Source organism: Mustela nivalis (genome assembly GCF_964662115.1).
Source record: "Mustela nivalis genome assembly, chromosome: 18".
Lineage (NCBI taxonomy): Eukaryota > Metazoa > Chordata > Mammalia > Carnivora > Mustelidae > Mustela > Mustela nivalis.
In genome coordinates this window covers 13057503-13070318 of record NC_139037.1, presented here as the reverse complement: position 1 = coordinate 13070318, position 12816 = coordinate 13057503, and the positions used below count along the sequence as shown (strand labels likewise).

At 40.0% G+C, this 12816-nt stretch overlaps 2 protein-coding genes across 2 annotated transcripts in view; both read left to right on the top strand.

Annotated features, from left to right (window-relative positions):
- Positions 1 to 5858: 5858 nt before the first annotated feature.
- The window catches only part of HYDIN (HYDIN axonemal central pair apparatus protein), a 381505-nt gene continuing 374547 nt past the window's right edge, over positions 5859 to 12816 (top strand). Inside the window, exon 1 of the mRNA XM_082712191.1 lies at positions 5859 to 5945. The gene's annotated coding sequence lies outside the window, so the exon portion shown is untranslated. The remainder of the gene's footprint in view (positions 5946 to 12816) is intronic.
- On the top strand, positions 9270 to 12780 carry CMTR2 (cap methyltransferase 2; the record flags this gene model as incomplete). Its single annotated transcript, XM_082712222.1, has 1 exon — positions 9270 to 12780. One exon carries the CDS (start codon positions 9270 to 9272, stop codon positions 11568 to 11570), a length of 2301 nt encoding a protein of 766 aa, XP_082568348.1. The 3' UTR covers positions 11571 to 12780.

Below are 12816 nucleotides of genomic sequence, written 5' to 3'. Positions count from 1 at the left end.
CTCTCTAAATTCTTCAGCATATGGGTAACTAGAGTTCAATATTTGAATATTTGTTTATGGCTCTCTCTTTATTTCCAAGGTAACATTTGTGTTTAGTGAAATGCTCAAATCTTAATTATGCCATTTGATGAATTTCGACAGATACATATACTTTGTAACTTAAACCCCCTGTCTAGCTATAGAACATTTCAGACATCCCAGATAACTCCCTCTGGGATTTTGGAACCATGATTTATACATTGTTGCCCCACAGAACTGGTCTGGAGATGTAGTAGAGACTCAGCAAGTTGACTTGTGATAAAGGGCCACAGTGCAGTTTTGTCTCTGTTTTCTTTGACACAGAAGTATAATCAGAGCAGGGACTGGAGAGCTGGTTGCTTTAATTCTTGTATGCTAATTATTTTCTCATTGTCATGCCAGTTGAGTATAAAGAATATTCAGGAGTTGGAAAAGAGTAACTAACAGTAGCTAGCTTCCACCCAGACACTTAGGGATGTTAAAGTACATATTTAAAAGTTGGTACCAAATGCATTCACATTAATGCATTTTTATCCAAATTTCCAAATACGTCAGTGCAGGGCTTGGTTATTTTCCTTGAACTTTTTAAAGTTTCAGATACCAGTTTTTTTTTTTCTTTTCAGCGTAACAGTATTCATTGTTTTTGCACCACACCCAGTGCTCCATGCAATCTGTGCCCTCTCTAATACCCGCCACCTGGTTCAGATACCAGTTTTATTTATTCCTAACATTTCATCTTTTCCCCCAATTTTGTAAACCCTCCTGCTCTTATGATAAAAGAAATGAAATATCATTTTATTTTATTATTTATTTATTTATTTATTTTTAAAGATTTTATTTATTTTATCAGAGAGAGAGGGGGAGAGAGCAAGCACAGGCAGACAGAATGGCAGGCAGAGGCAGAGGGAGAAGCAGGCTCCCCGCCGAGCAAGGAGCCCGATGTGGGACTCGATCCCAGGATACTGGGATCATGACCTGAGCCGAAGGCAGCTGCTCAACCAACTGAGCCACCCAGGCGTCCCTGAAATATCATTTTATTTTTTTATTTTTTTAAAAGATTTTATTTATTTATTTGAAAGATGGAGATCACAAGTAGGCAGAGAGTCAGGCAGAGAGAGAGAGAGAGGGAAGCAGGCTTCCTGCGGAGCAGGGAGCCCGATGCGGGGCTCGATCCCAGGACCCTGAGATCATGACCCGAGCCAAAGGCAGCAGCCAAAACCACTGAGCCACCCAGGCGCCCCTGAAATATCATTTTAAATAAAACTTCTGGCCTCATATAAGCATTTATCACCATGAATGTGGATTATAAAGTTGTTTTTAAATTACTAGAGGCAATTTCTAGGAATTCTCTGCAGAACAGATTGGTCTTAGAATGAGGCATAGCTAGGTCTAAACCCTGACTATGCTTCTTACTGACTCCATGACCTTTGGCAAATTGCTTAATCACTTCGATCCTTGTTTATAAAAGGGGGACAATACGTGTATCTACTTCATGGAGTTGTTGAGAGGATTAAATGAATTTAAAAAGGCTGTTTTCAGTGCTAAGCACATATTATGTACTCAAAAACTGTTAGTTAATGTTGTGATTATTTTAGTAAAGACTGGCTTAGTATATGCTTTGTTGTTTGAAATACTCCTGATAATATTTATGAAGCTTAGGGAACATAGTAATTGTATTTAAGAGATCATATAGATCATATTTAAGAGATCATCTAGCATCTAATCCCCTAAAAGAACAATATCCACAGCTTTTCATTTTAAGTTAATATTGATCAAGAATCAGAGGTAAAAAGCAACCAACTCCCACCCATAGCTAAAACGAAAGATTCATGACACCAAAAGTTGGTGAGGATATGAAGGAACTAGAATTCTTTGTTGTTGTTTAGTTTTTATTTCATAATCATAAACTTAACTCTGTAATCTAAGTTGACTTGGAGGGGGATAAGGAAAATATGGAACCATGGAACTGCTCCAGGGAACACAAAGATCATAGGATATTTTCAGCAGATGGGGGTGAGGGGGTCCTCTCCTAAGCTACGGGAGGAAGAATCTGGTGCTTGAGATATGATACAAGTCAAATTTATTAGACTTGTCCACATCAGCAATGGTGATCTTCTTGGTGGTCTTGCCCTTCCTGGATCCAAGGTGTTCTCTGGCTGCTACAATATTCCTGCCCTCTCTCACCTTGCCAGAGACCACATCAAACGTGCCATCCAATCATTCAGTTTTGGCAGTGCAGATGGAAAACTGGGAACCATTTGTGTGGGGTCCGGCATTTGCCAAGGACAAGATGCCAGGGCCCATATGCTCCAGGATGAAATTCTCATCAAATTTTTCCCCCTAGATGGATTTGCTGCCAGGGCCATTATGGCGTATGAAGTCACCCCCCCCCCCCACCCCGGCCTGTAAATCCTGGAATAATACTGTCAAAGCAGGTAATTTTATAACCAAATCCTTTCTCCTCAGTTCTCAGAGAATGCAAGTGTTCTGCCGTCTTTGGAGCTTTGTCTGCAAACAGCTCAAAGGAGATGCACCCCAAAGGCTCACTGTTCCTGGCAACGTCCAAGAACAAGGTAGGGTCGACTGTGGCTGGGTGGTGTCTACAAGGGCCAGAATTATTAGGTATGGTGAGTAGGAATGTAAAATAGTTCAAACACTTTGAGAAAACTGTTTGGAGGTTTCTTCAAAGTTACACATAGCTCTACTTACCCAAAAGTAAAGAAAACATATGCTTACAGAAATGTCTTGTGCTAGAATGTTCATAGCAGGTTTATTCATGATAGCCTCAAACTGGAAACAGAACTCAGATGTCCATCAACAAAAGAATAGATAACTAAATTATGGTCTATCCATACAATGACATACTAATTAGCAGTAAAAAAGGAATGAACGTCAAATATGTAAAACAACATGAATATTGAATCTTGACAGGGTGAATATTGACAGGGGTCAGGACGTGCTGCCCCAAAATATGGTGACTGGCATATGAAATATTTTAAGTTAAAGGAATTTGAGAAAAGGTAGGTTCAGGAAGGACCCTCTGACTTTGCCCTGAAGAAAGTCATAAGATCCTGATGTGAGACAGGCATTCCCTATAACTGGAGGAAAGGAACATCCTTATCTGAAGAGGGAAGAACTTCAAGAGGACTCTGGATGAACAGGCCTTGCTAAATTTCCCCGACTGTACTACTCTTAGCTCATACCCATTTGTCACACTTTCCCACAACTTTCTACTCCTCATTAAACCTAGTACAAAAATACTCAGATTTTTTTTTTAAGGATTTTATTTATTTATTTGACAGAGAGAGAGAGAGATCACAAGTAGGTAGAGAGGCAGGCAGAAAGAGGGGGAAGCAGGTTCCCTGCTGAGCAAGGAGCCTGATGTGGGGCTCGAACCCAGAATCCCAGAACCATGACCTGAGCTGAAGGCAGAGACCCAACCCTCTGAGCCACCCAGGTGCCGCCTAAATACTCAGATTTAACAGTTTCTCCAGATCTTCATTTCCTTGGGGGAGGCTCCCATGGCCCATAAAACATGTTAGTAAATTTACTTGCTTTCCTCTTTTTAATCTATCTTCTGTTACAGAGCCCCAGCTGAGAATTTAGAAGGGTAGAAGGGAGAGACTATTTTTCTTCCCTACCAAAAAAAAAAAAAAAAAAAAAAAAAAAAAAAAAAAAAAGCTTACTGGGTGGAAATGGGCTGCAAAGAAACAAACTGTAATGACTGAATTCATATAAAATTCTAAAACGGGCAAAACTAAACTATGACCGTATGAAACAGAGCAGCGGTTGCTTCTTGGGAGTGGGAGATTGACTGGGAAGGAGATTAAGGGAACTTTCTGGAACATTTAATAGCTGTTTGGCAAAAGTAGTTGAATAGTGCCTGTAGGATTTCAGCATATGACTGCATATAATTAGAAAATTTAAAAAAAAATGGGGGGGGCAACTAACCTGTCAATTTGGAAGTTCTTGGGAGATCTTTTCTGTCCAAACAGCTTTCCATGGGTTGCTCCTCATGCTCTCCAAAACTTGTATTTTTCCTTTTTTGTTTTTGCCAGTATAATGTATAATTGTAACTCATTACAGGGTTAGTTTACATTTCCCCAAAGACTAATGAAGTTGGGCATCTTTTCATGTGTTTATTGGACTTTTGAATATCATCTTTTAGAAGTGTTTGTTCTGGGACTTTTTTTTTTTGGCCCATTTTTTCCACTAGGAAAAAATTTTTTTTGTAGGAGTTATATATTTTGGATACAAGGCCTTTGTCATATGTATGTATTGTAAATATCTTCTCTCACTCTTATGTTGTCTTTTCACTCTCAATGATGTCTTCTGGTGAATAAACATTCTTAATTTAATATGGTTCAATTTATATATTTTCCCTTTATGTTTAGTGCTTTTTCTGCTTTGTTGGAAACTTTTTGCCTAATTCAAGGTCACGAAGATGTTTTCTGCTGAAAGTGTTGCTTGACTTTTAAAATATAGATTGGCAACCCAAATGAAATATATTTTTATGATGGAGGTAAAAGTCCAAATAAATTTCTTTTCCATATGAATATCCAAATGACCTAGCACCATTTTTTTGAAAAGACAATTGTTTTCCCTCAATTGATGCACATTCTGGAGGACTTGTAAAATAATGTATTTTATATACATATATATATATAATTTATATAAATGGTTCAAACTCTACACACAGTTCTGTTTTCCTATTTTTATGCAACACTGTTGACACACATAACCCATTATTAGCTGAATAGTATCCCATTATATGGACGTATCATGAAGAATTCAATTATTTCCCTAAAAGCAGACATTTAGAGTTTCCAGTTTTTGTTACTGCTGTTGTTAAGGTGCTGAAATGAACATTTTGTTCAAAGAGAGTGCCTGTTTGTTTCCGAAGGATAAAGCGCGAAGCACGGGAATCCCCCAGCTCAGGTGCAAGGCCATTTTAAAGTTTGCCTTCTGTAAGGATTATGCCAGTTTTTATGCCCACCCACAGTCTAGAAACGTGTTTCATCATATTCTCGCCAAGAGTGGCCATTATCGATCTTTTTAATCTTTGCTAAATTAGGTGAAAAGGAAATTTATTGTTTTCATTTCCAACTTTTTTTTTTTTAAATAGCTTAAAATTTTTTGTATATCCTTATTGGCTTTTTTACTTGTTTTGAATGGCCTGTTCAACTTTTCGCCCAATTTTCCTTTGAGATTGTCTTTTCCTTACTAGTTTATAAGCATATATATGTTATAATAACAGAGTGTTCTCTTGCAGTTTCCCTTGTTTGGCTTTTAAGCTCATACTGTCCAACACCGGTTTTAACTTGCATGACAAACCACCTTCTGCCTAACAGCCTTAAAAAGCCTTCACTGCCCCAAGGCCAGGTGGGCGGAGCCAGCGTGCTCTGGAAGGGTTGCCCCTCCCCTACTCACGGAGGGGGCGGGGACAAAAGACGCCCCGCCTCCGCGAGCACGCTCCGTTGCCATGGAAGCCGTGGGCGCGGATCTTGGCGCTTCCCAGCTTCAGTACCTGGCCGAGAAACGAAACCTAGGTAGCGAGGGCTTCGGGCGGCGAGAGTCGCCGGCGTGCGTAACGTTGACGCGTGACGCCAGCCCGGCCTCGAGGCGCGTGCGCAATGTGTCTTTCAGGGCCCTCGGGCCACTGTCTGCCGACGTTCGGCGGCGGCGCAACCTGGAGGTGGGTTCCCGCTTCTGGTGTGGCGGGGGCGGGCCAGGGCCTCATTCTCGGCCTCTCGGAGCGCCACCTACCTCTGCAGAGGCAGGGAGGCTGGGGGCGCCGCACACTTTAGGAGCGACCGTTCCGGGAAGCGGCCCGGGAGCGGAAGTGGAGGATGGTTCCCTCGAGTGAGGAGAGAGCGTGAAGCGCTGCCTCTCTAGACTCGGGGGGGCCGAGGTGGGCGTGAGCGAAGGTAATCAGACCCGGGTTCTGAGGCCGGGTCCTCCTGCGACTTTCCAGAGGGTGAAGCTGGGGCTGGGACGGAGGTTCCTCCAGGTTAGGAGGGATCGGGCCGCTCGAAAGGAGCTTAGGACTCACTTCCATCAGGTGAAAAGTGATCGTGGGTGCCCCTGGCCCAAATTAAAGCGCTGGATACACTCTAGCTAATTGTTTTCACCGTTGCTGGGAGGAGGAGTTCCCAGAAACACTTCTAAAACTCCTTTGTAAGCGTTAATTGGAGAGAGCACTGTTGATGAGATCTTGTGGGTTTTGTGTCAGGCCCACGAATTTTGCAGGTATTTCCTTTGTGGCTTCGAGCAGGGAGCTACAGGACTTTTCCACTCTAATCTGCAAAACAAGAATGGTAATGCTGACCCTCCTGGCAGAATTATGATGCCACAAAGCTCTATGGAGTGCTTAATGAAAGGGGCAGGGGAACATACGGAAACTTTTTCCCTTCTATTCTGTGAACCACGCGTTTTGTTGTTGTTTTTTATTTTTGGTTGTGCATTGAAGTGCTGGAGTGAAGTTGAAGTGAATTATTATGACTCCTATTCAGAACCTAATCAGAGGAGTGCCCTTTGTGCTAAGTATCATATACATTCATTTGTTCAATAAATACTGTGTGTTTACTGTGTACCAAGCACTGTTGTAACCTTGGGGTGATATAAATGAGTCAACAAAGCAAAGATCTTGCCTTGTGGAGCTTAGATTCCAGTTTGGGGAAGACAAAAAATAAACATAATAAGCAAAATATAGTAGAAGGAAAAGAAAGTCATGGAAAAAGAAAAGTACAGCTAGACCCATACCTTTACCGTTGGTGGTAGTGCAAGATGCAACTAGGGTGTCAGGGTAGATTTCATAGAAGAATTACACCTGAGTAAATATTCGAAAGAGATGAGGGAGTTAGCTATGCAGGCAGTCTGCAGGAAGAGGGTTCCAGGAAGAGGAATTGATCGAGACTTGCAAGTTGCGCTGTGTCTGGTGGTAAGTGAACAGGAATAAAACTTGTGTGGCTGGAGCAGAATGAATAAGGAGAATAATAGACAATTAGGTTAGTGACAATTAGGTTGGGGCTGGAGGGCAGAAATCTTCAAGGTCCTTGTAGGCTACTGTAAGGACTGTGGCATTTACTTTGAGTGAAATGGGGAGCCAAAGCAGGCAAAGGTAGAAGGGACCAGTTAGAAGGCTATGGCAATAATCCAGCAGAGAATTGACACTGTCTACAAACAGGAGGCTGGTAGCTGGAGATTGGTGGCTTCTGGGAATTTGATAGGAGGAAACGAAGGTGGGATTATAGACCTGAGCATTATTCAAAATATACATATATATAGTCAATATCTATAATTTGTATATAAATATATCAGATATAGTCTTGAATTGTGTACCACAGGTGTAGTCCAGAAGAACAGAGGTGTGTTTGAATCACTTTAGTTTTTCTCATGTGAAGGTAAATATCTGTTAGCTTATGTAAGATTTCAGAGCTTATCTACAGCCATGAATTAGTATATGAAATTAGACTAAAATCAGATTTTTTTCCAAGATAGACTATAGTTGCCATCTAAACATGGTTGTAGTTTCCAGTAAGCACAGTGGAAATTAAGACAAAATAACTTGTAATAAACCTTCGCTTGCTTTTGTTTAGTATTTTGTTGAATGTGACAATGCCTCATTTTTGCTTTCTTTCAGAAGTCTGTCTGAATATAGCTTCTAACTAAAAAAAAAAAAAAGAAAAAAAAAGAAAAAGTTATTGCTGGGCAAGTGTGACCATTAACTATACTTTACACGTATTGTAAATATACCGTCACGAACAGAAATGGCTGAGAAGATACTTGTTATTTCAAGAAGCTTACAAGTTAGTTGAGTATACAGGGTTGTAAATAATTTAAACAAAACACAAGAGGATGAAAAAAGTGTGCTACAAGAACAGTACAAAATAAATGCTAGTAGAATATAGTCTTTCGGGTATTGTGTTTATCATGGCTCAGACTCACTTTTGTTTCCCATTTTAATCATGAAACATTGGCTTTTTGCGGGATGATGGTTGTGTTTTCAGTTTTTTGTGTTTTACTTTAGATTCCTTTTGAGAAACTGGTGTAGAATGCATTGAGTATACTAAGTAAGTGCAGAGTTTAGGAACTTAAAGTGCCTATTAATTAACACTGAGCCAACAAGTACTATGTAATACTTACAGCTCTGTCTTCTGGGATGTGTAACTTAGGCCAACACTATGCCATTAAGCCATGCTTCTTTCCCTTATATCTCTTTCCTTCTCCAGTGTTTTTGGTTTCTTAGGCGGTGTTAGAACACAGAATGTACATTGACTTGTTTATAATTTGTAAATTCAATGAGGATATTTCTTCAATTTAAAGATCCTCTATCAAAGTGTGTTACATTTTGGTGGCAAGAGGATACAGTATTTTATAGTGGAGGCATGGAGTTGTCTGAGCAGATAATAGAGGAATCTAGTTTAGAGACATGCCAGGTTGAGCTACAGTTCAGTTTCAGCATTGAGCTGAATAGAGGCTAACCAGTCAGGTAAACCACAGTTAACAAGCAGTATGGTGATGAGTGTTAGTTGGTGGCCTGTAAAGGTGATTTGGTACTACATCACATGGGTACCAAAGTGCATGTCTTAGCAAAAGTGTGAGATCTGGATGGAGAATGTATCTGGCAGTTGTAAATAAGTATGTTGGCATAGAGGCCTGGTATCAATACCAGTAATGGGTTCAGGTGTAGAATCTTTTCCTGGAAGGAGGTGAGATTTGAAGGAACTAAAAAAAGCTGAAAGTCACTTGTTAAAGCTTGGTCAAAGTTCGAGGGATGAATCTTAGTCTGACAGTGTGTTTGGGGCCATGTGGGTGGTGTCTCAGCCATGGATAGAGGAAAATTTTGGGTAGGAGCTAGACAGATTATTCTGTTAATATGAGCCGCCATCACAGATGAATATTCGTTGGTATATGCTTTTTATATGCTAACATATTTATCCTCATCTAAAAAAAAAAAAAATGATACCCTAACTTTTTAAAAATAAGAAACAGGCTCAAAGATGTAATTTGCCCAGGCCCACTTTTTAACTGTGGATTTGAGTTCAGGTCTGTTGGATGTAAAAGCCTTTACTCTTTCTTTATTCCAAATTGCTTCATTGTATAACAGAATGTGCTGACATTAGTCTTCCCATTTTAGGTAGTTTGTCCTGCGTATGATCTGATTTGCTGTGGATGAGATTTCACTCACTAATAAATTTGATTCATTTAATTATGTGTTTTCTTTTTCTAGATTTTAATTTAATTTGAAAATGAGTAAGTGCAGAAAGCCACCACTGGGTTCAAGTCCTGAGACATTCAGCCCAGATGTTCTTGCTGACATTTTTGAACTCTTTGCCAAGAACTTTTCTTATGGCCAGCCACTTAATCATGAGTGGCAGTTACCAGATCCCAGTGAGGTTTTCACTTGTGATCACATGGAATTTAATACATTGCTTGATTTGAAGAACTCCCTAAATGAAGTAAAAAACCTACTGAGTGATAAGAAATTGGATGAGTGGCACGAGCACACTGCTTTCACTAACAAAGCTGGAAAAATAATTTCTCATGTGAAAAAGTCTGTGAATGCTGAACTTTGTACTCAAGCATGGTGTAAGTTTCATGAAATTTTGTGCAGTTTTCCACTTATTCCACAGGAGGCTTTTCAGAATGGAAAATTGAATTCTCTACACCTTTGTGAAGCTCCCGGAGCTTTTATAGCGAGTCTCAATCACTACTTAAAATCCCATCGATTCCCCTGTGATTGGAGTTGGGTAGCTAACACTTTGAATCCATACCACGAAGCAAATGACAATCTTATGATGATTATGGATGACCGACTTATTGCAAACACCTTGGATTGTTGGTACTTTGGTCCAGATAACACTGGTGATATCATGACCTTGAAATACCTGACTGGACTTCAGAACTTCGTAAGCAACATGGCTCCTATTCACTTGATCACCGCAGATGGGAGTTTTGATTGCCAAGGAAACCCAGGTGAACAAGAAGCTTTAGTTTCTTCTTTGCATTACTGTGAAGTTGTCACTGCTCTGACAACTCTTGGAAATGGTGGCTCTTTTGTTCTGAAGATGTTTACTTTGTTTGAGCATTGTTCCATAAACCTGATGTACCTGCTAAACTGTTCCTTTGACCAAGTCCATGTTTTTAAACCTGCTACTAGCAAGGCAGGTAACTCAGAAGTCTATGTGGTTTGTCTCCACTATAAGGGAAGAGAGGCAATCCATCCTTTGTTATCCAAGATGGTCCTGAATTTCGGGACAGAAATGACCCAGAAGGCTCTCTTTCCCCATCATGTGATTCCCGAATCCTTTCTTAAAAGGCATGAAGAATGTTGTATGTTCTTTCATAAATACCAGCTAGAGACTATTTCTGAGAATATTCGTCTGTTTCAGTGCATGGGAAAAGGGGAACAAACAAAGCTGAATAATTTAAGGGACTGCGCTGTTCAGTATTTCATGCAAAAGTTTCAGTTGAAGCCTCTTTCCAGAAGTAATTGGCTAGTGAAAAAATCTAATATTGGTTGTAGTACAAATACAAAATGGTTTGGGCAGAGGAACAGATATTTTAAAACCTATAACGAAAGGAAAATGCTGGAAACCCTTTCATGGAAAGATAAGGTGGCCAAAGGATACTTTAATAGTTGGGCAGAAGAACATACTGTATATCATTCTGGGCAAAATTCTCTCTTAGAAGGAACAGCTTCCAGTCTTGAGTGTCACTTGTGGCATATTTTAGAGGGAAAGAAACTGCCAAAGGTAAAGTGTTCTCCTTTCTGCGATGGTGAAATTTTAAAGACTCTTAATGAAGCAATTGAAAAGTCATCAGGAGGAGCCTTGAATTTGGATCCCAAGTTCTGGCCCAAACAGCAGTTTTATTGTTCTTGTCACATTTTTACTGAAGAACTGATATTTTCTGAGTTGTTTAACCTAACCAAGTGCCTTCAGGATGAGCAGGTGGTAGAACCCAGCAACCAAATGAAGTGCCTGCTTGTGGGCTTTCCAACCCTCCGTGATATCAAAACACATATACCACTGGAAGTTCACCTCTTGGAATCAACTGAACTCATGACTTTCAGCTGTTCATTGCTTCATGATGGAGACCCGACTTACCAGCAGCTGTTTCTGGACTGCCTTCTGCAATCATTGCAGCAGCTTCATACAGGGGATGCTATGATTTTGCCTGTACTTTCTTGTTTTACAAGATTTATGGCCGGTTTGATCTTTATACTGCACAGCTGTTTCAGATTCGTCACATTTTCTTGTCCCACTTCTTCTGAGCCCCTGAAGACCTGTGCAGTCCTGCTGTGTGTTGGTTATCAGGACCTTCCAAATCCTGTTTTCCAGTATCTGCAGAATGTGAATGAATTGTTGGGCTCTTTGCTTAAATCTGACGCACCCCAGCAGGTTTTACAGTTTGTGCCAATGGAGGTGCTCCTTAAGGGGGCACTACTTGATTTTTTGTGGGATTTGAATGCTGCCATTGCTAAAAGGCATTTGCACCTAATTATTCAAGGAGAGAGAGAAGAAATCATCGGCAGCCTTCAGCTATGACGTTGAACTTGTCCTTTCTGAGATTTAACTTTATGGCTTCTTATGGTTTCCATTGTTAATTTCAGTCCTTTGCTATTTAAAAACCATTCATTTGGGGGAAGGGCCAACTTTTGCATCATTGAAAGTCTCATTATTTTGGGAAAACCACCAGCTAGTTCTGATCTCCTATACATGCCTGTAGGCATGGAATTTGCCATGTGGTGCAGTCTCTCCAGTGATGATATTCAGCCTCAGACATGAGATGTGTGTATACAGTTGGGATGGACACATGCATACTTACTTAAGCAGTTTACTTGGTCTTATTTATCTGTTTTAAGATTTGCACCCATGTGCCTTCAGATTAGATTTTTTCCCAACTGATTTCCTCATTGGCTAATGCTGTTAATAAATCGAGAAAGGTCTCTGATGAAAGGAGTGAACCACTCCTCAGCAGCACTGGTTCTTTAATACTGACCGTGTCACTTATGGATTCGGGGGACCTCCTCTTGCCAGATGTTCAGTATGTGCCATTCCTTGCCTTTAGGCCACTGACCCAGTTTACTTGTGTGGTTTAAATAAAGCTATGTGCTGTTTCCTGAATATTTAATGACCACAGCCATCCAGCTGGGAAGGATATCAGGACAGCTTCAAACCAAAGATCATGTTTAAAACAATGAAAAAAATCACTGTGTCTAGTACACACCTGTATCATGAAAAGTTTCATTTAGGAATGGTGTAGAAATCTTTAACTTCCGGGACATAATCTGTGAGTGAACAGATTTTTTTTAGATTGTAAAATAGTGTGTATGGACTCCTTTCGGGGACATATGAATGTAATGAATCCTAAAGAAAAATTTTAACACTTCCAGAATGATGGCTCAGCATTCAAAACTTTTCAGTCTTTTTCTTTGAAAGTAGCACTTTACCAAAAGATTGACCATGAGATGGTCATTTTATCAGTTGTGTCTGATTTCTTTTGAATTATATGTATTTGACGTGTAAATGAGCTTTTCTGGCAAACTGTATTAAGCAGATCTTCATTACTTCGAAGTTCCACAAAGTGGGGAATGTTTATATTCTCACATGTGCGTTTTAGACATTTTTGTTAGTTATTAAAAAATAGATGTATTTTCTGATGTATTTGGTTGATAAATATTAATCTGAAATTTTTTCATGTTCTTTGCTATTTTGAGTTCCATTATAGATTCATGAATAAAGTCATTAGCAGAGAGATTTTGTGTTCGTCTTTTTTAAGGAGAATCATGGG